Source organism: Tupaia chinensis, unplaced genomic scaffold (genome assembly GCF_000334495.1).
Source record: "Tupaia chinensis unplaced genomic scaffold, TupChi_1.0 Scaffold000635_1, whole genome shotgun sequence".
Lineage (NCBI taxonomy): Eukaryota > Metazoa > Chordata > Mammalia > Scandentia > Tupaiidae > Tupaia > Tupaia belangeri.
This window is the reverse complement of record NW_006160155.1, coordinates 504,505-531,056: the sequence shown is the minus strand read 5'-3', so window position 1 is coordinate 531,056 and position 26,552 is coordinate 504,505. Positions and strand designations below refer to the sequence as shown.

At 39.8% G+C, this 26,552-nt stretch overlaps 1 protein-coding gene across 1 annotated transcript in view; it reads right to left on the bottom strand.

The window, feature by feature from the left end:
• Positions 1 to 26,552, bottom strand: part of KAT6B (lysine acetyltransferase 6B) — a 246,977-nt gene that overhangs the window by 219,057 nt on the left and 1,368 nt on the right. The window contains 2 exon segments of the mRNA XM_006159544.3: positions 5,732 to 6,609; positions 10,605 to 10,674. Coding sequence (XP_006159606.1) covers positions 5,732 to 6,352 — 621 coding nt within the window. The 5' untranslated portion in view covers positions 6,353 to 6,609; positions 10,605 to 10,674.

The following is a 26,552-nucleotide window of genomic DNA, read 5'->3' as shown; positions in this document are numbered from 1 at the left end:
TGCATTCCCATATTGCTAATATTAAAAATAGTATCTGCTTTAAAAATTGTAATAAGCTCATTGCTGCTACCAAATTTAAAATGCTGGAAATGTATTTTTTGGGAGAAAACAGCTTCTAATCACATGAGAAACTGGAAGAGAAACTTTCACTGTTAATCAGAAGCCACCACTGTTGACCAGTATAAGCCCCATTAGTAAAAAGCTTTGGCTTGTCTGGATCAAATCGGCTTCATCATTTATCAGCTCTACAAGTGACCTTGGCCAAAGCACTTTAGGTTTTGAGCCTCAGGGTTTTTTTGGTTTTTTTGTTTTTTTGGGTTTTTTTTGGTTTTGATTTTGGTTTTTTAGTTTGGCTATAGGGCACCTGAGCTTGCCAGGGAGAAAGAGAGAAAATGAGAAATAGCCCCCTGGGGGGAAGGCTATGCACAATATATTCTCTTGGAATTTGGGACACACAAGTACATGCACCCAGCATGTTTCTCAAGACACCAGGTCTGGGATACAAACAATGAAGTCAGCCATGTGGGATCCAGCGGCCATAACTACCACAACCACCAAATGACCTTTGACCCCCCCTTTTTTTTAATCTGTATAAGGGCTGACCTCATGGCCTAGTGGTTAAAGGAACCAAATACCACTGACTGACCATGTGGTTCAAGTCCTGGAGACAGTGGCTTGAAAACTATGCCAAGCATGCCTAAAATCTCAACAAGCTGGAAAAATGCAGGAGAAAGGATTGTGGCGTAACCACATCCCACCAGGAGGTGCTCTTCTCTCTTCTGTGGTGAGTCAATGTAACCTCTGGCAAATTAAAAAAGTAATAATAACAAGTATAATAACATAGCTCCCTCAGTTATTGTGATAAATCAAGGAGATAAAAAAGTGTAAAGCATATGGAGTAATGCCAGTTATTTAACGCTGGCAATATCCTAATAATATTTTTTACTATTTTCATTTTCTTTTTTTACAATGAAAAGCAACAGCTCAATAAAGTAACCAAAATAACAGCCTCTTTGAAAGACATTAATTGACTAAGTTATAATTGAGACCACTCCATCTTGAAACAGTTTTCATTTATAGCATAAACTTCCTCCCACAAAGCAAACTCTACAATTTCTAGCACATCAAGAAGATGATAATCTGTTTCAGATATATTAAAATCCTGTATACACAAAACCATAGTGCAATCAATCTGCTGGATCCAAGTTAAGCAGCCAGTGTAAGAGTAAACATCAAAGGCCAACAATTAGCATATTATGGTTCTGGTATAAGAAACTGAAACTATTTCCTACAGTACAAAAAAAGTTCACATTGGCTATGTGACATTTTCGATCCCTTAGAGAATCTGATAAATTCCAGATCCTAGCCCTAAAAATACATACAGATACACACATTTACATTAGAGTTCGGCGGATTCATAGGCTACCTATCCAACCAAGCTCATTAGTGAATCCTAAGTTAAAATTTTCTGTTACATTTACTTAGTTTATATAGTTTTAACTATTTACCAATTTTAATCTCAAAGGGCAATATATGAGCCCAGCAGGTGGTGTGGTGGTTAAGATGCTGGGCTCCCACATGGCAGACTAGGGTTCCAGTCTCGGACCTGGCAGCTTGCTATCTCACTCCCCCACCCCCATCTACCCGTGTCTCTCTCTCTCTCCCCTCCTCTCCCAGCCCTCCTAGTGAGAATATATGCCCCATAGCAAACCAAAAATAATAATAAATAAAATTAAATGATTTTAAAAAATAAAAAGCAAGGGGCTGGAAGGTGGTATGGTGGTTAAGGCACTAGACTCTCACATGGCTAAATGCAGTTCGATTCCTGGACCTGGACCTGGTGGCTTGCTTTCTCCCTTTCTCTCTCTCGCTTTCTGACCCTCTCTGGAGAGCACATATACCCTATAACAAATTAAAAAGTAATGGGACCAGCAGTTGACGCAATGACTATGTTGCTGGACTCCCATGTAGTTGATCACAGTTCAACCACCAGACCCAGTGGCTTACACTTACACCAGGCGCATGTGTGTGAGTGCTCTAGATCCCAAGAGTAGAATAGAAGAGAAGGGCTTGTGGTGTGGCCATCCCCCCAGGGAGGATTTCTTGCTTTCTCTGTCTCTGTCTTTCTGGTGAGCGCATGTGACCTATAGCAAAAACTCCTAAAAAAAAAAAAAATGTAATAACAATGATAAATAAAATAAAATAAATAATTCTAAAAAAGTAAAATGAATGGCAATATACTGTTTTCTTTCATTTTTCAAAAATGCTACTGTAATATACAATACAAACATGGCGAAAATTAGTTTGAACCAATTTTTATTTATTTTTATTTGTTCTTTTTTAAGAGCTAGATTATAATTATTCAGTACAACTAATTTCCACATTTCATCAAGTAAAAATTTAAAACACATCTTCTCAGTTTTCCTTGTTATACAATGATGCTAGCTGGACAACTGAAAGATCAGCATCATAAAAAAAGAGCAATAAAACCTGCACGCTAAGCAACAAATCACTCTGTTCTCCAGATACTTTCAGAGATGAATTTTCTTTTGGACTAAAAATACTTCCATACAGATGCTGCCTGTAAAAAAATATGATAAGGTTAGCAAGAAATGATGGGCAAGGTTAAAGAGAAGGGAAAGAAAGGAACTGTGGAAAATTTGTAGTGACTCCTCTATCATGAGTAAAATTATTCCCTGGACCACAAAAGTATTGAAACATACTATTAATTTGCCGAAGGCTGCCTAAATTAGTCAGGTACCTGATAATTATAAAACCTTAATATACCCCAGGGAGTGTAAACAATTTTAAAAACAAAGATACTCAAATCCATCAAAAAATGGTTCTTATAGTCCCTTAAAGAATTTTCTCAGGTACCTAATGTGGCAATGTCAGACACAGGAATTAGGATTTGAGTTACTTTCTTCTTTTTTTTTTTGGTTTGACTTGGTTTAGTTTTAGAAAGTTTTTTTGCTATAAAGTATGCGTAGCTGAGAGACAAGAAAGACAGAAAGCAAGAAATCAACCCTTAAGGGGATGGCCACGCCACAACCCCTTCTCCTCCATTTTCCTCTGGTGATACCGGGCATGCACACACACGCACCCAGCCTGAGTTTCAAGCTGCTGGGTCTAGAGCTCGAATTAAGGTCGGCCATGTGGGATTCCAGCAACGTAAGGATTAAACTGTCTGCTGGTCCCACTGGTCCCACTTTCCATATTTTCTTTTAGACAAATGTTATTAAGACAAAATTTCAGAGGTACAATCACTTCTTTTTTTTTTTTTTTTTTTTTTTTTGAACAATTTCTCAAGACCAGTAAATGATGTAATGGTTACATCACTAGACTCCCACATAGCTGACCATGATTTGAGTCCTGGACCGGGTAACTTAAAACTCAGGCCAGGCGTGTGTGCGTGTGTACCCAAAATCCCAAAACCAGAATGGAGGAGAAAGGATTATGGCATGGTCATTCCCCCTGCAGAGTGATTTCTAGCTTTTTGTCTGTCTCTCCAGCAAGAGCATGTGCCCTATAGCAAAAATCTGTCTTAAAAAAAGGGGCCAGCAGGTAGCGTAGTAGTTAAGGGTGCTGGATTCCCATATGGCCAACTGCAGTTCGAGTCCTGGACCTGGCGGCTTGCTTTCTCACTGTCTCTCTCTCTCTCGCTCTCAATCTGTCCCTCTCTGGTCAAATTAAAATAAATAAATAAATACAGTCAAATAAAATAATTCTTTAAAAAATAAAAAATAAATTTCTCAAGGACACATGTGCTCACCGGAGAGAGACAGAGAGACACAGAAAAAAAGAGGGAGAATGCACTCCACAATGGGATATGGTCATACCTCAATCCCTTCTCCATCTATTACGTCATGATGTGGGGCATGTATGCATACATTCCCATTGTGATTTTTTTTTTTTGGAGAGGTTTTTTTCACTATAGGGCATGTGCACTCACCAGACAGACAGAGAGAGACATGGAGACAGAAAGCGAGAAATCACCCCCCAGGGGGGATGGTCACGCTGCAATCCCTTCTCTTCCACTCTCCTCTCGGGATCTTGGGCACGCACGCACACGCACCTGGCGTGAGTTCTAAGCCACCGGGTCCGGGACGCGAACCGCGGTCGACTAAGTGGGAGTCCAGCGACATAGCCATTATGCTAACTGCTGGTTCCCCCCATTGTGATTTTCAAGCACCAGGACCAAGATTCAAATCACCAGGGCCAGGATTCAAACCATGGTTGGCCATGTGAGATCTGGCTCCCTTAATCACTAGTCTTTAGGACTGGCCCCTTACTTCTATCTTCCAGTTTTTCCAGAGGGTAGGCACATGTGCTCACCAAAAAAAGACAGAGTGACAGAGAGAAGGAAAGTGAGAAAGTTCCCGCCCTCCCATGGAGCATGATCACACTGTAATCCCTTCTCCTCCATTTCTCCTGTAGAGATTTGAGGCATGCACATACACATGCCCAGCATGTTTCTCAAGACTCTAGGTCAAGGACTTGAACCATGAGCAGTCAGCCACATGGGATCCAGCTGCCTTTGCCACTACGCCATGGGCTATCCCCTACTTCTTTCTTTATGCCTGCATTTACTCACAGTGAATTAGGGGTTAGTTACATGAATAACAACCACCAATGAATGAATGAATGCTGAGCAAAAGACTAAAATAAAATTACACTTAAGAAATATATGCTACAGTTTAGATCAGTCTGTGGAAAGACAAACCACTAGTCCTACCCAGTTTCTAGAGCTGAGCTTTTCCACTATAGGGTCCATTTCAAGGGCTCATGGTATCCAAAAAGGAAAAACAAGCCATCGGGGGCACAACTTCTCCTAACACGTGTTCCAGTCATTCCTACAAATGTAATTAGCACATATAACTACCTTTTCTTAACAGATATAACTTTCTATCAATAATAGTAATGATTTATAAGAGTTAAAGTTAACAGTTATTAATATGTACACTCACCTATAAAACAGACAACAAGCCCAAAAACTGAAAGCCTAAATTATAAATAACCCACTGTTGCTCTACAGTGGTTTCAGTTTGGAAGATAATTTCGGTAGTTTTGAAACAAAACAAAGGAAAATCTTACTCAATTGAAAACTTAAAAGTACAGCAGTGACATAAGGTGAATTCTGCCATATATTAATAAATACCATAGAAATAATGTAAGGCCCAGAGAAATCAAAGATCATAAGAAAAGATACTGCATAAGACAAAATAAACATTCACCTATACCAATCAGAACCAAACAAGAGTGAATTACTTTAAATTGAAACTGCAGGTATTTAGGTTGCCTATTTTTTAAATCTCGGAATGCAAAGATTATTAATATTAAAATAGAAATCTATAAATTTTCTTCTCTGAAAGTAATATCAATACATAGAAAAATATACAATGGCCTTTCTTAGATTCTGAAATACATTGAATTCTGTCTTGAGGAAGGCGGATTAAAGTCATCTCTCCTGGTCCCTTCAAGCACTCACAAATTAGCTAATAGAGTTTAAAAAACAAATCACGTGATAGTTAAATTAAGTCCTTAGCCAACTAATGACAAAGTCCTCAATATATTATAAAACAACCTATACATCTTAAAAAATAAAAGCCTGCTCTAAGGCAAAACATTTTATTTTTCAAATGTTACTGAGAACTTTTCTCCACAATAAGCAACTGAAATTATAGAAGTTAAATGGACATTTAGAATGTATCAACATTCCTTCTTCACTTACCTGGTCTTTCTCATGGGGCAGAAGGCTGACAGGTGGAAGCGAGGATGGGAAAGCACTGGGGTACTGGGGCACCCCTTTGCCATCTAGGCTCCCATAATTGACCCTGTATTGTGGTCCGTCCTTCAGTAACCTCCCATTGTTCACGGCACGTTTGGCCCCCAGTCTCAGCCGCTGCTGAAAGGCTGGGTTGTTGGTGGTGCTTGTGAGATCATTTTGACTTCTGAGATACTTCTCTATGTTCTTCAGGGAGGAGCCATTTGGCTCCTCAAGTCCTTCAATTGCTCTCCTTAAAAGTTTATTCCAGTCTACATTGCGGAGATCATTACATGATCCTCTAGATCCCTTGGTTGATTTAGGAAAAGTGCCTGGTTTAACTGATGAAAAACGCCCAGGGTTGTCTGGGTCCTTATATGAGGCAAGGCCTTTGTTGGTGACTTTGAGAACTGAGCCATCCTGAACACTGAGTTCCAGCTGTTCAGAGACTGTCTTCTTATCCAACCCATGGGAAGTGCTGACCGCATGGCAGATTCTCTCTTCAGAAGGCCTTTGCTTTTGCTTTTTTATTTTCTGTATAGCTTCAAGAATCCACTCTGTATAAAGTGGGTTTGCAAGTTTTACCATGGTTGACAAATGACTTCTTCAACACAAAAGTTACCCATAGAGATTCTCCTTATTTTTAACAGAACTTGCACAGTTGAACGTCATTTACAATTTGACAAATGGGCAGAGTATTCCAAACCATATTAAGCAACATCTACAAACATTCATCCTTAAAGAGATTCAAAAGAGGACAAATAGACAATGTTGATAGTTGTCTTTTTTACCAATAGAAAAGATCGCTTTCAAGTGAAGAACATCTTTAGCCAGGGAATCAAGACCTTAAAGAATAAAAAGGGGAGAAAGACTCTTAATAATAGAACTTATAAAAATAAGTTAATAATTATTTTATTTTAACTTTATTTATTTATTTGAATAATAAATAAAGGGATAGAGTGAGAGAGAGAAGGAAAATGCAAAAGAAAGCCACCAGGTCTGGGGCTCGAACCACAGTGAGCCATGTGGGAGTCCAGTACCCTTAACCACCATGCCATCTGCCAGCTCAAAGTATTATGTTTTCAAATAGAAAATGACTACAGAAGTAATTATAGGCAGGTGAACACATCCACAGTGACTGTGTTTTCCAACCAAAAACTAGGTCTTAGTTTGAGAAGAGTTTTTTTTTTCTTTTTTTGGATATTTTTACTTGTTACCAGTATGAAGTCATTTATAGGACATTAAAGAGATCACATCTAAGTTATATATTTAATGGGGCATCCTTATTGGAATTAATTAAATTGTATTAAATTGTTCATAAGGCACATTTCTAACACAAACATAAAATCAACATAAAAGAGTAAGTTTATGACAAAAAATCTGATGAAATTATATTAAACTTACTTCAAGTAATCTTTAAATAATCATCATCATCATCATCTTAATTCCTCTGCTTCATCTAGGTATTGTATTTCCTAAGTCTCACACATAAGAAAATGTCCCATCTAGCCACTTCTATAGAATCCTCCTATTTCTTTGCAAAGGGTCTATGTTGTCCTCTAATCCACAGGTGGGAAACTGAAATAGTAAAATAACCCTTCACCTTTAAACAATATAGCATTCTAGTTACCTTAATACCCAGTTAACTCATTAAACAGCTCAATACAAGGTAGATTCCTACAAATCTGATTCCAAGCAGACAATGGGATGGCTCTCTGAGACTTCTGGTATATACACAACCCACCGTACATCTCCAATCCGATATTGAGTATTACATCTGCAAAGAGTGCCAGGAAAAAGCAGCCTTGCCCTGGGAACTGAACCAAGCCTGTGCTCTAATCTTTCTCTCCAATAGTAATATCCACATCTTAACACTTTTTATCATTTAAAATTTATTGAGTATGCTCACATGTAACTTGTCACTTACCTACAGGACACTTCTGTGAGAACCAAGGCTCAGAGAAAATGAAATCTACCCAAGGGAACACTCAACAGCTGATTTAAGACTTAAATGCCATTATTCTAAAATCCAAATCCAGCATTAATCTTTTTACTTTTTTTTTTTTTTTTGAGAGATTTTTGGTATAGGGCACATGTAGTCGCCAGAAACAGAAAGTGAAAATTTACTCCCTGGGGGGATGGCCACAGCACAATCCCTTCTCCTCTGTTATCCTCTTAGGATCTTGGGCATACACGCACCGAATCTGGTATGACTTTGAAGCCACAGGGCCTGGGACTAGAATGACGGTCAGCCACAATGGAGTTCAGCGACATACTCGTTATGCCATCTGCTAGCAAGCAACCTACAGCATCATTCTTGTTTTGAAGAATTATTTTATTTAACTTTATTTATTTATTTATTTTAATTTGACCAGAGAGGGAGAGAGAATGAGAAAGCAAGCCACCAAGTCCAGATCTCAAACCACAGTCAGCCACGTAGGAGTCTAATGCCTCTAACCATCCAGCACCACTCTTAACTGAGCTACAAATGCCTGCACGAGCTAATTCTTCCTGTGCAGAGCCTAATGTGGGTCAAAATCCCAGCTCTAACAATGTCTGGTGGAGAAACCCTGGGTTAAGTGACAAGCTTTACCTGTAGCCAATGCTATCATGTCCCTTACAGGATTATTAAAAGGATTAAGAGAGGAGCCAGCAAGTGGTGTAGTAGTTAAGGTGCTGGATTCACATGGCTCGCGGTTCAAGTCCTGGATCCAGCAGCTTGAAACTCATGCCAGGCACATGTGTGTATGTGCCCAAAATCTCGAGAGGAGAAGGGATTGCCATGTGGCCAACCCCGCCCCGGGGGTGGGGTGATTTCTCACTTTCTCTTTCTCTATCTCTCTGTCTCTGTCAAGCATGCAGGCCCAATAGCAAAAATCTCTCTCTAAAAAAAAGCAGGATTAAATGAAAACAGTATCCAACACTTAATACACAGTAGCTATCATCACTTCCATCAAATGTAACTTCTTCACACTTTGGAAAATGTCTTATAAAATGCAAAATTAAACTTATATCTGGTTTCTTTATATGGAAAATACCTAAAAGGGGAAAATATCTTTCCTCAAAAACTTGAGCTAGAGGTACTGAAGTATATAACATTTGATCTCAAAAATCCTGGAGTGTGGGTAAAAAACAATTTGGCCATTGAACTATACTTATTCAGTCAGCTTGAAAGAGGCAGCTTAAACAGCATTGTCCTCTTTGCAATCAGTAAACTGCAAGTTTACTGCAGTTGTATTCCTCTCAGATTCAGAAACTGGGAGAAAGGACCTTAGAGGTCATCCACTCTAACCTCCAGTTATCCAATATCCAACAGATGGGCCACTGAGTCTTTACTTAAAAGACTTCCTCTAATTGAGAAATTGCCACTTTCTGAGGCAGTTCATTCCACTATCAGACAGCTCTAGCTGTAATATCTTTCTTGCTCACAGGGACAAAATCTGCCTCATAATTTCTATTCATTAGTCTTAGTTCCCTTGAAACAATCCCAAAACATGTTTATTATTTCTTTACTATGACAGTCTGCAACTATTTCAAAACAAGTGCTTTTTGAAAAACCACTGACGGGACCAGCAGTTAGTGTAATGGCTATGTTGCTGGACTCCCATGTAGTTGACCACGGTTCGAGTCCTGGACCCAGTGGCTTAAACTCACGCCAGGCGCATGTGCATGCATGCCTAAGATCCCGAGAGGAGAATGGAGGAGAAGGGATTGTGGCATGGCCATACCCCCTCAGGGGTAATTTCTCTCTTTCTGTCTCTCTGTCTCTCTCTGCCTCTCTCTCTCTGGCAAACGCACACACCCTATAGCAAAAACCTCTCAAAAAAAAAAAAAAAAGAAAGAAAGAAAAAGAAAAACAACTGACAACCAAACTGCCCTCTATCTCTATCCCCACCTTAGATCACTCATATTCCAGTTCCTTACCCCTTTCTTATATTACATGGTTTCCAAGCATCACCTTCTCTTCATTGATCTCTAGTTTGGCTAGTGCACATCTTAAAATCTGTCAGTCAGGGCATTATCTAACTATAAATGCAACCCAAGATTACAGGCCCTTCCTTAACAGCCATGATCACTAGTCATGCTACACATGCAGTCCAAATAAAAACCTCAGCTCTATTTTCAAAAATGCTGTCAAGCTTAGTCTTTCTATCCCTTTCCTTGTACAAATTGAAATACTGGGATTTAACGTTTATTACAGTTCAATGTCATCTTGTTGGTTAAAGTCTATCTTCCAACTGCTAAAGATTGTTTTGAATCTTGATTCTGTCATCTGCAAATCTTATAAACACTCCCTTTTGTGTCATTATATAAATCATCGACAAAAATGTTAGACTTGGAACACAGTGTGTTTAGGAATGAAATCACTGGCTTTCATAGTGCAACCACTTTCAGTGCAGAACACAGGAATCATTTTGTGTCAGTAAGTTTAGAACAGGAAACTGATCTTTCCAAAGTAAAATGGTTTGGGGCAAAATTTCATTAGAAGACATTTCATTGTATCCAAGTAATTATTTCATCTTTCATCATTTATTCAGAATGAATCACAACTAATTTAATTTGATTGCACAAAATACAACTGCAGGAAGCAAGAGAACAGGTCACAGGAAAGTGTCTAGTATTGCAAAGTTGCTTTTAGACATTTTGGTTACACAAGCAAATGAACATACATTAAAACAAAATGCACTGCACAACTAATAAATACTCAAAATATATCTTCTTGACAACCTTTTACCACTCTTTACCCACAGTCAAAACAATCATTCGTATCCATTACCAATACATTTCAGAAACACTGATATTCTATATCTTAAAAATGTAATAAAATAAAGGAAAGTACCAGAATTGGAACTCCAAATGTTTTAATAATCCATGACAAAAATCGAGATTGTCCAGGTCGTCAGGAAAATCTGCCAAAAGAAAGAAAATAAATATTCATTTGGGCATAAGGACAATTTTGAAATTCAGCAACCATCTATGGCTCTCCACAAGTACTCAGCACTAATAGCTGCAATACGTTTATTAGTGGGACCAGCAGGTGGCATGGTGGTTAGGGGTGCTGGACTCCCACAAGGCCTACCATTGTTCAAGTCCCAGACCTAGCAGTTTGCTTTCTCACTTTCCCTCTCTCTCTTCCTCTCTCTCTCTCTCATTCTGTCCTTCTCTGGTCAAATAAATTAAATAAAGTTAAATAAAATAATTATTTAAAAAGTTTATTCGGATACTACAGTGGTGATAAATTAACTCTTTCAGACCACTAAAGGGTATTTATGAACATGGAATTTGGGACAGGAAATAAAACTCCAAGGAAAGTACCTACATTTCATACTTCTTTAAGGTGAGACCTATTCTCCAAATTTTAAAAATCAGGTTTGTGACAAACTCCTAAGAAACACTTGGGGGGCTGGCAGGTGGTGTGATGGTTAAAACACAGGATTCCTACATGGCCAACCATGGTTTGAGTCCTGGTAGCTTGCATTCTCACTTTCCCTCTCTCTCTGTCTCTCTCTGGTCAAATTAAAAAATAAGAAGAAGAAATAAAATTAAATAATTCTTAAAAAAAAAAAAGACTTGGAATTCTTCCCCATCATTGGGATTACTTCCAATGATGAGAAAAACCCCACTATTACTCAAAATGTCAGGCAGATATAACATTTTATCTGGATCTGAGAGGAGAGTCAAAAAGTTGTTTCAACTTTCCCAGGCAGAATTTGCTATCTGTCCTAAAGACCATCTGGCTCCTATGTACTGAATGAACTGACAATGTATGACCAGTAACTTCATCTAACATAAAAATATATCAGTTTCCACAGTAGTAATAGGTATTGACACAGGTCACATTTTAAGACATTAGTGCTCATTTTTACTTGAAAGATTAAAAATATGAATTTAAAACAACTGTGAATAACTACATTTTGATCTCAAACAAAACAACCAGGCAACCTTAGGTTTTCCTTCTCCCCTCCCCCCAGCCACCAATACACACCCCACTCCTCAATTTAATCTCAAAATTAGCTCTCATCTGACACCAACCAACAGAGTTAATTAGGCAGAAGCAGATGTAACTCAGCAGCTCTTTGGTACACGCAGAATCTCAGTTAAACACACACACACACACACATAGAGCTAGGAGAGGAAAAAAATCAGAAGTCTCTTATCTATAGCCAATTCTCAACTAAACACTTGTATATTATCCACTTTGTATACTATCCACTGCAAATTTTTTAAATCTTAGCCTGATTTGTTTCCAACATCCCACTGGCCCCACTATAAATTGTTCTAAGCTAAGAGAAGATATTGAAAACCAATTTCATTTTAGCCTAAGCAGTATCTAAGTAGAAAGATTTTTTTTTCCCTCAGAAGAAAAAAAAAATGCATAATTCATTCAAAAGCAAAAAAGAAATGACATTTTTCTCCTGATTGAGAATTACCTACACCACTTCTCTGGATTTGTTTCATATGTAGGTAGGAAATTAGATCACAAGCTAAAATACTAAAATCATTATTCTTTCATATTTTTTCTATAAAAATTTGAAAGTTGGACTATATAAGCCTATCGCAAAGGTAATAAATCATTCTAAATTCAGAAGATTCATGCTACATCAAATTCTATTGTTCTAAGGATTTGAATCATTTTATTAACTACAAAATATCAGTAAATTATATGGTTGTATAATACAGTCTTATAACATTATTTATATCCTTCATTACCAACTATCTAAACAGAGCTAGAGAAATGTTTAGTCCAACACTGAGCTTTTAGCTTTGCTGGTATTATATAAACATCAACACTATTCAGAAATATTCGTGTCAGCATAAGAGTCAAATATTCTGAGCTGTAAGTATTATGTGAGGCCTCTAAGCTTTTATTAAAGCTGTGCTGTTTCAAAAGCAATGTCATAACACTCAAGACATATGAGATTATGGATGAGACAAAAACAGCAGTAGGAAAAAACAAAGATTAATAACAGAGTTTACTCTTTTGTCATCCTGCGTTTTACTTACTAACAGTTATTTTTAGCTCTTACTTTTATAAGCTCCTCGATTTTTTCAAAGCCCATTGTGTAACTGAGTAGGCATCCACAAATCTTAACAGTATCTTCCGAAAACAGAACATAAACTGCATCGGGGAAGGGACCTTGACTCTTTTTTCCTCTACCACCACCCAACACAGCCTATTAGCAGTCACTCAAAATAGCATCCTCAGTTAAATATCTGCTTTCTGACATCAAACATCACCCCTATGGTGATACTTGTTAAGTTTCAAGTCCTGGATACATCTATTTTCCCTAAAATTGATGCTTGGGGCCCAAAGCATGTGAATTGTGAGGTAATACTATAAATACTAATCAAAGAACAACCAACCAATGTTTAGCATGATAATGGTCCCTACATGCAGCTCTGTGGCAGGCGCTATGGGGAATACAAAGCAAAACTAGAAACACATCATGTAAGATGCAATTAAGAAATAACAAAGCATTGTTAGTTTTGGTAGCTCCTCAAAAAGTTAAACAAGAAGAAACCCCAAAGAATTGAAAACTGATACTCGAATAAGCACATATACCTACATGTTCATAATAGCACTATTCACAATAGCCAAAAGGTGGAAACAGACCAAATGTCCATTAATGGATGAAGAGTTAAACAAAATGTGGTGTAGCCATACACAGAAACATTATTCAGTCATAAAAAGGAATGAAATACAGATACATACTACTACAGCATGGATGTATCTTGAAATCATTGTGTTGTAAAAGAAACCAGATACACTTTGCAAGCTAAGTAACGTGATTGAATGTATAAAAGAAATTAAAATAATAATAATAAAAACATTAAAAAAATAAAAGAAGCCAGATACAGAGCTAGCAGGTGGCATGGCGGTTAAGGCACTGGCTCCCACATAACTGACTTCATGGTTCAAGTCCTAGACCCAGAAGGCTCGTGTATATACATACCCAAAATCCCAAGTGAAGAGTGGAGAAAGGATTGTGGGTTAGCTTCTGCCCCCCACCCCACCCCCAAGGGTGATTACTCACTTTTCCTTTCTCTCTGTCTCTCTTGGGTAAGCAAACATGCCCTATAGCAAAAGAACTAGGAAAAACAAACAAACAATAAAAGCCAGATACAAAAGGTCAGTATCATATAATTCTGCCTGTATGAAATAATTCCACAATGGATAAGTCCATAAACAAATACAGTCTGATTGGGCCTTTGGGAGGGGGAAGGTAAGGTTTTTTGTTGTTGTTCTTCTTTTTTAGGGAGAGGTTTTTGCTATAGGGCGCGTGCGCGCACCAGACAGACAGAGACAGACAGAAAGTGAGAAATCACCCCCCAGGGGGGATGGCCACGCCGCAATCCCTTCCCCTCCATTCTCCTCTCGGGATCTTGGCGACGCACACACACGCGCCCGGCGTTAGTTTAAGCCACCGGGTCCAGGATGCAACTCACAGTCGACTACGTGGGAGTCCAGCGACATAGCCATTACACTAACTGCTGGTCCCAAGGGGTTTTAATTTGGATTGATAGAAATATGGTGGAACTTGATAGAGGTGGTGGTCATACAACACTGTGAACGTTGTAAATGCCACTAAATTATTTGTTGCAAAATGGTTCATTTTACATTACGTGTTTCACCTCAATAAATTATTTATTTTTACTTTGTTAAAGAATTATTTTATTTAATTTTATCATTATCATTATTTTTGAACTTGACCAAGGAGAGACAGACAGAGAGAAAAAGCAAGTCACCAGGTCCAGGACTCGAACCGTAGTTGGCCATGTGGAAGTCCAGCACCTCTAACCGCCACACCACCTGCCTTCCCAAATAAATTATTTATTTTTTAAACAAATTAAAAAGTACAGGGCCATCAGATGGTGTAATGGTTATGCTGCTGGGCTCCCATGTAATCCATCACAGTTCAAGTCTTGGACCGGTGGCTTAAAACACACCAGGTGCATGTGTGTGCATGCCCAAAATCCCAAGAGGAGAGTGGAGAAGGGACTGCAGCATGGACATTCCCTGGCAGGGGGGGATTTCTTGCTTTATGTCTCTCTGTCTCTTTCTGTCTCTCTGGCGAGCACACATGTCCTATAATAAAAACTCTCTCTGTATACAAAAAAAAAGCAATAAATACAATAACACCAATCATTTTCTATTTTGTTTTGTTTTATTTCTTTAAGAGAGATGTTTGCTGTAGGGCATGTGCATTCACTGGTGAGACAAAGAGACAAAAAGCAAGAAGTCACCCTCCAGGGATGATGGGTACACACCAATACCTTCTCCTCCATTCTCCTCTCAGGATTTTGGGCACACACGTACACATGCCTGGCATGAGTTTGTTTGTTTTTAAAATTCAATTTTATCTATCCATTTATTTTTTATAAGATTTTTTAAATATTTAATTTTATTTACTATTTCATTTATTTTTTTAATTTGACCAGAGAAAGACAGAGAGAGAAAGAGAGAGGGAAAGTGAGAAAGCAAGCCACCAGGTCCGGGACTCAAACCATGGTCAGTCATGTGGAAATGTCCAGTGCCTTGATCACCACGCCACCTGCTGGTCCCGCTATTCATTTATTTTAATTTGACTAGAGAGAGACAGAATGAGAGAGAGAAAGAGAGAAGGCGAGAAAGCAAGCCACCAGGTCCGGGACTCAAACCCCGGTCAGCCATGTGGGAGTCTAGCACCCTTAACCATCACACCACCTACCAGTCCCTCAGCATGAGGGTTTTTATTTATTTATTTATTTTTGAGAGGTTTTTGCTATAGGGTGCGCTTGCCGGAGAGACAGATAGATGGAAAGCTAGAAATCACCCTCTGAGGGGAGTGGCCACACCACAATCCCTTCTCTTCCATTCTCCTCTTAGGATTTTGGGCACACCCACACACACACCAAGCATGAGTTGTTTTTTTTGTTTGTTTGTTTGTTTGTTTAAATTAAAGAATTATTTTATTATGTATTTATTTATTTATAATTTGACCAGCAAAGGACAGAGAGAGACAAAGGGAAAGCGAGAAAGCAAGCCACCAGGTCCAGGACCCGAACCACAGTTGGCCATGTGGGAATCCAGCATCCTTAACCACCATGCCACCTGCTGGCCCCAGGGTGAGTTTTAAGCCACCAGGTCCAAGACTCAAACTACATGGGAATTCAATGATATAATGATTACACCATCTGCTGGTCCCATGACATCTACTAAATACTGAGGCCCAAGTACTTCATATGTTATCAGTAAACATTAAAAACCCTTGTAAAGTAGCATTCTACAAAAGAAAACTGAGGCTTGGCTTTGCAGAGATCTCAGAGACACTAAGTGGTAAGAGACTGTAATTCATGTCACTGCAGTCTTCTCTCCATTTTTCTCTCTGGGCATGTTTTACAAGTTGCAGGGTCCGCTGTGTGGGATCCAGCTGCCTTAACCACTAGGCCAGAGGCTGACCCAAAAAGATCTATTGGAACAAAAAATTGATTTTTTACTTATGAAAGAAAAGAAACAGAAAGATTGGAAGGTATCATAGCAGGGAGGGCAACTGTAGATACTAGAGACAGGATAGGGTGTTGGATAATAGGGGGTGGATAATAGGGAGGGAGACGAACAGAGAAAAACCATGTAATTGATACAAAAATGAAAAAATAGATTAAGAAATAGGTAAGTTTTTGTGAAACAGAATTTAGCTCCTTTTACCTCACATGAAAAAAATGTTATGTTAATCTTTATGTAGCTATATTTATCTCAACAGTTTGTAAACCTCAAATGTTCCCAATAAAAGATTTTTTTTAAGTAAAAAAAAAGAGAGAGAGAGAGAGATTTTAACTCAGGTGCCAAAACCCACAGCCTTTCTTGTTCTCTAATGGTTTTCAAACTGGGTTCTTGGGACCTCTTGTGAGGAAGCAGTTCAAGAAGCACCCGAAGGTGCCCCTTGTGGGTTAAACAGTAAGGCCGGCATCGCCCCCTGCAACCAAGTAGCTCCAGTTTAACTTTTTATATATTTGGTATAGAGAGAGTAGCTCCCATAAGATTCACTTCAGAGAGAGCTCCTCTCGTTCTGAAAACAACAGACTACACCTTGTTGAAACCACACAGAACGCGGACGCATAGAACCACCCTTGGGTAGATGCTAAATAAACTGAACCTTGAAAAATAATGCAGAACTTGAAAAACCGCCCAGCTGCCCTGCCCAAATTTAAATCCTTCATGCCCAGTACAAATGACATCTTCTCATTAGCACTATATTTCCTAATCTAACATAAAGGTTTTCACTTTACTATTTCCTTTTATTTTCCTACATTTACTATTTTGACATCATTTCCCACTCTGCATTATGCTTAACTGTGTACTACCTTCCCCTCCTCTCCTTTACTAGATTATAAAATTATCTTTTATTTTTAAAGAGAGATTTTTGCTACAGGGCGTGTGCACTCTCCAGAGAGACAGAGACATAGAAAAAATAAAAGAGAAATCACCCCCCAGAGGGGATGACCATGCTGCAATCCTTTCTCCTCCATGCTCTTCTCGGGATCTTGGGCATGCACGCATACGTACCCGGTATGAGTTTTAAGCTGCTGGGTCCGGTACTCAAACTACGGTTGACTACATGGGAGTCCAGAGACGTCACCATTACCCAAACTACTGGTCTCAAGATTGTAAAATTCTTAAGAACAGGACGCATGCTACATTCATTCTCATGTGCTCCAAGATTTCCCAGGGCTGCAACTTGACCATAAAGAAGAGTTCAATGCCCATGTGTTAAATGAATGTACCAGTGAATGAATGGAGGGAAGAGAAGAAAGCACAGAAGCTAAGAATGAGCTGTCTAACAAGAGGGACACTGAGTCCATGTGCTTGTCAAGAACAGATATGTACAGAAGAGGGTCAAGAAATAAAGTTGGAGGGACCAGCAGTTAGCGTAATGGCTATATCGCTGGACTCCCCCGTAGTTGACCCGCAGTTCAAGTCCCGGACCTGGTGGCTTAAACTCGCACCAGGCGCGTGTGCATGCGTGCCCAAGATCCTGAGAGGAGAATGGCGGAGAAGGGATTGTGACGTGGCCATCCCCCCTGGGGGGTGATTTCTCGCTTTCTGTCTCTCTGTCTCTCTCTGTCTGGCGTGCCCTAGAGCTATAAAATCTCTCACCACTCTCCCCCAAAAAGAAGCAGGTAACACAGTAACACATAGTGAACACAAATTTATTCAATGTTTGGTTCATTTTGGCAACAGTATCCATCCACAATAGGTTAGCAGGAAGGGTGAATGAAAAAAGAAACAAAAGCAACCTGTACTATTCTATTTCAGCTAAGCATTAATCTTACTGAACTTATATTTATGAGTCTAACTTAGCAGGAAATCCAGAGTAGGCACTCAATAAATGTTAGTTGAACTGAAAATTTCATTTCTCATCTTTATAGAGTAATACTAAGTTCCTTCCCACTACTCATTAACATAGAGTGTTTTTAATTCATAAACTAATAATGTTTTCCAAGGATTTCTAAGAGGCTAAATCACCATGAAAATTATCATTTCAACTAATATATATTATATTAATTGGAAGTTTAATTTTTCATGTCATGCTCTCCTAGTTGACAATATCCTTGTTATGTCATTAAACTATAATTGTGTAAATCTGCTTCAACAAATAATAACTGAACCATCAATAAACTATTATGGCTTCCATAATCCCTAGCAAAGATTAGTTTCAACATCATCATCATAAATTAGTAGAAACATGTCCCAAATCTCTGGTGAAGCCCATGAATTAGGTTTGCACAGTCATCCCTGCATTTAAGTGCTCAACAGTTTCAGTCTCTAAAATTTAATCACACTGTTAGGAACCTCACAGGAAATTTGATCCCTTGTAAAACAGAGGATTTTAGAAGCCAGATGAAAAGTCATTTGATGTCATCAGGCCTTTGAAGTCAGGATACACTGATTAGTAAAGATGATATTTTAACTAAGCACTTTCACTTAAGAAATAATCAGCTAAATTTACAGTTTCTTTTTGGCATTTCAAAAGTCCTATTCAATCCTAGATTTCTTCCTAATTACAAATTAGCAGTAGTCAGTTTTTAATGACAAAGATTGAGAACAATGTTGTTTTTTTTTTTAATCTGACATCTGAATTTTTTTAAAGATTATTTTCATAGACAGATTATTAGGGCCAGCAGATGGCATAGCAGTTACATCACTGGACTCCCACATGGCCGACCACAGTTCAAGTCCCAGACCCAGTGGCTTCAAACTCTCACTGGGAGCATGTACATGCGTGCCGAAGAACCCCGGAGAATAGAAGAGAAGGAATTGTGGTGTGGCCATCCCCCGAGGGGTAACTGATTTCTCACTTTCTTTCTCTTTCTCTCTCTGCGCCTTATAACAAAAATCTCTCCAAAAAAAAAAAAAGAAAGTAAGAAAGAAAAGACAAATTATTTCAGGATTCTGTGTTAACTCTGTAACAAATGTCTTCAGACTGGATATCTAGTATGCTCTGAAAACTCCCCTTTGAGTTTTGAGAAAATTACAGATCTTTTAAAACTGAACACATGGTACGTACATACATCTGCATACATTTTCAGGGATTTACAAACTATCCATGAACCACTGGCTACTCTATTTTCTTAACATACATGGCGAGGTATTTTATCCAATTTCAACATCTTCGTATACTTAAATTAGAGCATGGTACATTAAAAGTAAGAAAGTTATTATCTTTGGATTGGGATATTATCAAAGTTAGGTTCTGAAATCTTGACAAGTAGCTGTATTGTGATGGGAGGTATTTGGAGAGTTCAGGGATCCAGTTCCCACTTAACCAGCTACTTAAGCTATGGACTATCTAAGGTATTACAAAATCAATCTAAGTCTCAAATTTTCTCACTTGTAACAATGAGAACACAAATTTGTTTACTGAACTTTTAAGGGGAGTCATTGAGATAACAAATATAAAAGAAGCAAAGATGGTGGCAGACTCGTACAGGAACATAATAAAGTCCTAGCTCATAAAAGAAAAAAAAGATCAATACGGTCAGCTGGAGACCTGTAAAACCTAAGCTGGCTGAATTTCCGTCTATATGACCATTTTCTCCTAAGAGCTACAGGAAGTCAATACCTGACTCTTAGTTATAGTGGCAGACAAGTAAAACTTTAAGACAGAACAAAAGAAAGTGAAGGAAGCAAAAACATATTTGTGATGATGAGGTTAGGAATGAGGAAAGTATATTTTACTCATAGTTGCACATCTGCGAAGGACAACGAAGCTTCTAAAAAACAACATTGCATAGAAGAGTATCTTCTTGACCAGAGGGTAGGAAAACAGTATGGAAGCAGGATAGAAAAAGCACTAACCATAAGGAAGAGACCAGTAAATGTGATTCCATTAAAATTAAGAACCTCTGTTCATTAAAACACACCATAAAGAGAATGAAAAGGGAAGCCACAGAATAGAAAGGGGGATCTGCAACACGTACACACAACAAAGGGCTTGTATTTACATTAAAGAACTTGTAAATAGCAATAAAAGACACAAAGTCTAATTCCAAAAAACTTGGGCAGAGAAGAGGATAAATAAAACCTTTGCAAAAGGGAAAGTCAAGTGACTAATAAATACATGAAAAGCTGTTCAACATGACTATACTAATCAGGTAAGTACAAAATTTACCAGATTAGCTAAAAGTTAAGAAGTTAACATGACAAATTAGGAGAGGAAGAGAAGTAATGGGAATTTTCATATATTGTTAAAGTGTAACCTGGTATCCCACTCTAGGAAACAGTTTGACTGGTACCTAGTAAGGATGAAGATAAGCATACTCCTATGAGTAGGGTGACCCTAGAACTCATCATACAAACCCAGACACTTCTGAGAATTAAAGACAGCATAATTGGAGCCAGCAGGTGGTGTAGTGGTTAAGGCACTGGAATCCCAGAAGGTCTACAGCAGTTTGAGTCTCAGACCTGGCAGCCTGAAAAATCACACTGGGCACGCATGTATACCCAAAATCCTAGGAGGAGAATAGGGGAGAAGGTACTGAGGTGTGGCCATCCCCCCTGGGGGATGATTTGTCACTCACTTTCCCTCTCTCTGTCTCTCTCTCTCTCTCTCTGGAGAGCACACATGCCCAATGGCAAAAACCTAAATAAAAAAAATGATTAAAAAAAAAAAAAGATAGCATAATTACACTGGGACCACGGGTATTAACCAGGACAGACAGTGACCCTGCCTATGAACCAGCAATTCCATTCCTAGATGTACACCTCAGAGAACCAGATGACATAGATGGCAATGCTCAGAGCAGCTCCTCTCACAAACTGCTTCAAACTGGAACTCAAATATCCAGCAACAGTAGGATAGATAAGACAAAAATTGTAATGCATTATCCTTCTCAGCTACCAGAAGACAGGTGGCGTGGTGGATAAAGGTGCTGGATTTCCACATGGCCGACCGCAGTTCGAGTCCCAGACCTGGTGGCTTGCTTTCTCACTTTTCCTTCTCTCCCCACCCCTCTTCTGTTTCTGTCTGGTCAAATTAAAAAATAATAAAAACAAATGGAATTTTAAAAATAAATAATTCCAGGACCAGCAGTTAGTGTAATGACTATGTTGCTGGACTCCCACGTAGTCAACCATGGTTCAAGTCCCGGATCCAGTGATTTGAACTCACGCAGGGCACATGTGTGTGCGTGCCCAAGATCCCGAGAACAGAATGGAGGAAAAGGGACTGTGGCATGACCATCACCCCTGGGGGGGGGAGGGTTTCGCTTTCTGTCTTTCTGTCTCTCTTTCTGGCGAGCGCACATGCCCTATAGCAAAAAACTCTCCAAAAAAAAAAATTCTTAAAAAAAAAAAAAAAAAAAAAGATTGTGAAAGTCTTATAAAAAGGCACTTAAGGGAACCAGCAGTTAGCGTAATGGCTATGTCGCTGGACTCCCACGTAGTCGACCACGGTTCTCATCCCAGACCCGGTGGCTTAAAACTCACGCCGGGCGCGTGTGCGTGCGTTCCCAGGATCCTGAGAGGAGAATGGAGGAGAAGGGATTGCGGCGTGACCATCCCCCCTGGGGGGTAATTTCTCGCTTTCTGTCTCTATGTCTCTGTCTGTCTGGCGAGTGCACGCGCCCTGTAGCAAAAAAAACTCTCAAAAAAAAAAAAAGAAAAAAAGGCACTTAAGGCGCAGCAGACACGGCACAAGAGGAAGGATACCACTGTGGGACGGCTAAGGCCATATGAGCCCCAAGTACAGTTCACGCCCAACCCAAACAGGCCAAGTGCCCACGCCTAGTTGTAGACCTAGCTATTTGGGAGAACAGAGCAAAATGGAAAATAACATAGCAGGACCCTGTCAAGAATACCGGGACCAGCAGTTAGCACAATGGCTATGTTGCTGAATTCCCATGTAGTCGACCATGGTTTGTGTCCCAGACCCAGTGGCTTAAAACTCACGCTGGGCATGTGTGCGGGCGTGCGTGCCCAAGATACCAAGAGGAGAATGGAGGAGAAGGGATTGTGGTGTGGCTATCCCCCCGGGGGGTGATTTCTTGTGTCTGTCTGGCTGGCAAGCGCATGCCCCCTATAGCAAAAACCTCTTAAAAAAAAAAAAAAAAAAAGTTCAGGGCTAGCAGGTGGCATGGTGGTCATGGCACTGGACTCCCACATAGCTGATCATGCTTCAAGTCCTAGACCTGGAGGCTTGCTTTCTCACTTTCTTTCTCTCTTTCTCTCTCTCTCATCTCTCTTTGGTGAGTACATGTGCCTTACAACAAACTTAAAAATAAGAATAAGAAATTAAATAATATATTAATTTTTTTTTTAAAAAAGGATATCTAAGTTCTTTCTCTTGGGCACAAATTCATATGAACATGTGCTCTCTCATTAAAAAAATAGTTAAAACTTGGAGCTGGCATGTGGCATAGTGGTTAAGGTGCTGGATTCCCACATGGCCAACTCTGGTTCAAGTCCCAGACCTGGCGGCTTGCTTTCTCACCTTCCCTCTCTCTCTATCTCTCTCTGGTCAATTTAAATAAATACATAAATAAGTAAAAATTGAATAATTATATTTTTAATTAAAATTAAAAAGGTGATTGAAGGGAGCCAGCATACGGCATGGTAGTTGAGTAGATGGACTCACACATAGCCGACTATGGCTTGAGTCCCAGACCCAGTGGCTTGAAAATCACATAGGGCATGTGCATGCCCAAGATCCCAGGAGGAGAATGGATGAGAAGAGATTGTGGCATAGTCATGCTCCCAGGAAGTGATTTCTCACTTTCCCTCTGACTGTCTGTTTCTGTCTCTCTCTCATATGCTCTCTCTCTCTCACACATGCACCCAAAGGCAAAAACCTCTGAAGGAAAAAAAAAAAAGGTGATTAAAAGAGCCAGCTGGTGGCATGGTAGCTGAGATGTCTGGATATCAGGCGGTCAACTACACATTCAAGTCCCAGATCCAGCACTTTGAAAAACATGCTAGACACGTGTGTGCGTGCCCAAAATTATGATACAAGAATGGAGAAGTTATTGTGGCATGGTCATCCCCTCCCTGGGGGATGCTTTCTAACTTTCTCTCTCTTCCTCTTCATCTCTCTGGCCAGCTCACATGCCTACAGAAAAAAAAAAAAAAGTGCTTAAAAGTGCTTTGGAAATGCAAATTAAGGCATGATAGGAAGAAATATATCTCCCTGTCACTTCTCCCACCCATGGATCATTTACCATTCCGCAAGCAAAGACTGATCACTACACCCCATACATCCCTACCTTCATAAAACAATTTTCTTTTCTTTTGACACAAATGTAGGCATGTATGCACACATGAAAACACCAAAGGTGCATTGTAGAGAATTTTCTAAGAGACTGAAAGCCAAGTGTTTAGTTAGGTCTTTTTCTAATTGGTTTAAGAAAGGTTCTGAAACACATTAAAATTACTTAAAAACTTCCTCAAACACCTTCCAATATTCACCTTACTTATCTTTCATTTACATTATACCTGACATCTGACAGCTTCCACCTTATCTTCATAGCAGTGTGTGAAATAAACATGGTCTAACAGCAGAGACACATCCGTTCTACGCACAGGCCTAGGTACAGCTTGTAGGCAAAACTTCTGCTGACCGTGGCATCAACACGAACCAGGCAGTCATCTACTACAAATGCTCCTTTAATGTTAAAACCTCCCGTCTCTATCTTATTTTTTAAACCATTACTTCCTCAACCTTTAGCCCTTAGTAAAAATTACCAGATAAGAATCTTATCCTTTATTATGTTTATTATTTCTTTCATGAGCAAGATAGACAGAGGGAGAGATAGAGAGACATGAGCACTCCCAACAGGGTGGGATTTTTTTTTTTTTTTTTTGAGAGGTTTTTGCTACAGGGCACATGCCCTCACTGAAGAGACAGAGAGACACAAAGTGAGAAATCATTCCCAGGGGGAATGGCCATACCACATAATTTCTCCTCCATTCTAACTTAGGATCTTGGGCACACACGTACATGTGCCTGGTACAAGTTTCAAGCCACCAGGTCAAATTGCAGTCAGCCATGTGGGAGTCCAGAACGTAACCACTACTCCATCTGCTGGTCCCCCCAACAGGATTTTCATGTGTGATCCACCCCCAGCTTTAGCCACCCTGACCATGGGTGAGCACGTGCCCAGTACAGACAGGAAAGGCTCGGAACATGAACCTGGAACCTTTCCACACCTGTCAGCCTCGTAAAACAGTTGCATTTTACCAGTGCACCACCATCTGGACCCAAATTCTTATCCGTTTTTTATTTATATTTTTTTAGGTTTTGCCATAGGGCGAGTACCCTCACCAGAGACAGAGAAAGTGAGAAATCACTCCCCAGAGGATACAGCCATGCAACAATCCCTTCTCCTCCAGGGATTTTGGGCACACACATGTGCCCAGTATGATTCTCAAGCCGCCAGGTCCGAGACTCAAACCGCAGTTGGCCATGTGGGAATCCAGTGCCTTAACCACCTGTTGACCCCCTCTTATCCTTTCTACACATGTGACATTCTTTCCTTCCTAAAAACATAACATACTGCCCCTACTCAACTGATACAGACATAAATAATTTATAAATAGGAAAAAGATATTTTATGTTAGGTCTATTCCAGAAAACCTAGGATATGTAAATATGACAGGCTGAATGTACTTTAAAAAAAAAAACTTTTTTGGGATACCATGAAACGAACACTATACCAACATAACTATTTCCCATTTGCTTCTTCTACCTCCTATCCATATTTAAAGGTCTTCATATACCCTTGACCTTGAACTTCCTGTTACCCCACCCACTCCACCGAAATATAGTGGTTAATTTTACACATCTGTAATCCTTTTGTACACCTCAATCCTTTCTCCTCCATTCTCCTCTAGGAATTCTGGCTCACACCCACAAGCACCCAGCTGTTTCCCAAGCCACCAGGTGTGTTTTTCTCTCTCTCTCTCTTTTTTTTTTTTTTTTTTACTTTTTGTTTAAAGAATTCTTTATTTAATTTTTATTACTTTCCAATTTGCTAAAGAGGAAGTGTGTTCATCAAACACAGAGCTAGAGAGAGTGAGAAAGTAAGCTGCCAGGTCCAGGACTTGAAGTGCAATCAGCCATATGGGAGTCCAGCACCTTAACCACCACACGACCTGCTAGTCCACTAGGTATGTTTTTCAAGCTGGTCTCTGGGTCATGCAATCAACCACATAAGATCCAGCTGCCTTAACCATCATGCAACCTAGCCAGCCCCACAACAGTAATTATCACTATCACTTCACAATCTAATTTTTAAAATCACATCCCAACATCCTCTTCCAACTGCAGAACCTAAACTCCATCCTGAGACATAGGAAACCACATGTAACTAATTAGTCCCTCCTCTTATCTTTGCCCTGTCAACTCCCACCACTCCCTTCACTCAGTCCACACTACAGTACTAGCAAATTGAAAAATGTGTAATGTTCTTTTCCATAGTAGTACACATGCCTCTCTCTTCCTGGGGCACCCTGCTCATCACTCCTGCCTCACCTTCAAGACTCCAGCTCAAGTTTCATGTTAGAAATCCAGCCTACCAAACAACTGTCTCCCAGATGAACACCTTTCTTGGCCCCATTCTCCCTCGCAGCATACTCCATCAAATCATATTCATCCAGACCTACTGCCCAGCCCCGCCCACTTTCTTCACACACCTGCCACCTTATGCCACCCCCTAGATACGCCTATCCCCATGAGGGAATACAGACATATTTTCCAAGTTCTAAGAGGCCTCCCTCCCCTCCCTTCACATTTAAGTCTGCTCTGCTGTCTTACCATCAACTTTTCAAAAACTCTCCAAAACATAACCATCCCATTTTCCCATGGTTTTTAATGGTTCAAAGACCCCAAAGCTAGTAAACGTTCCTATTACAACATGCCAATACGCCCAAATAACCTCTTTCCCACCACAGCAACTGCCCTTGCTCCTACACAGGTCAATATACCCAATCCAACACGTATCCTGCACTCTCTTAACTCTACGCCACCTCCACCACACCCAAGCCCATCCTTACTCTGTCCCCAAATAACTGCACTCTCTCCTTTCTGCATCATTTCACCTGCCCTCACATACCCCTCGGTCCTTCTACATCTCCAAAATTGCATCCTCCCCTACTCTCCCGCTGCACCTGCTTCCACATTTCAATCCCCTCCCACCTTCCCCTCACCAGTCTTCAACGCACCCTCGCCGGCCCCCCACCGCTCTACCAGCTCACTCCCACTCAGAAATCCCCTCCCAGCCCCCGCCTTCCGACTACCAGAACCCCGCCCCGACC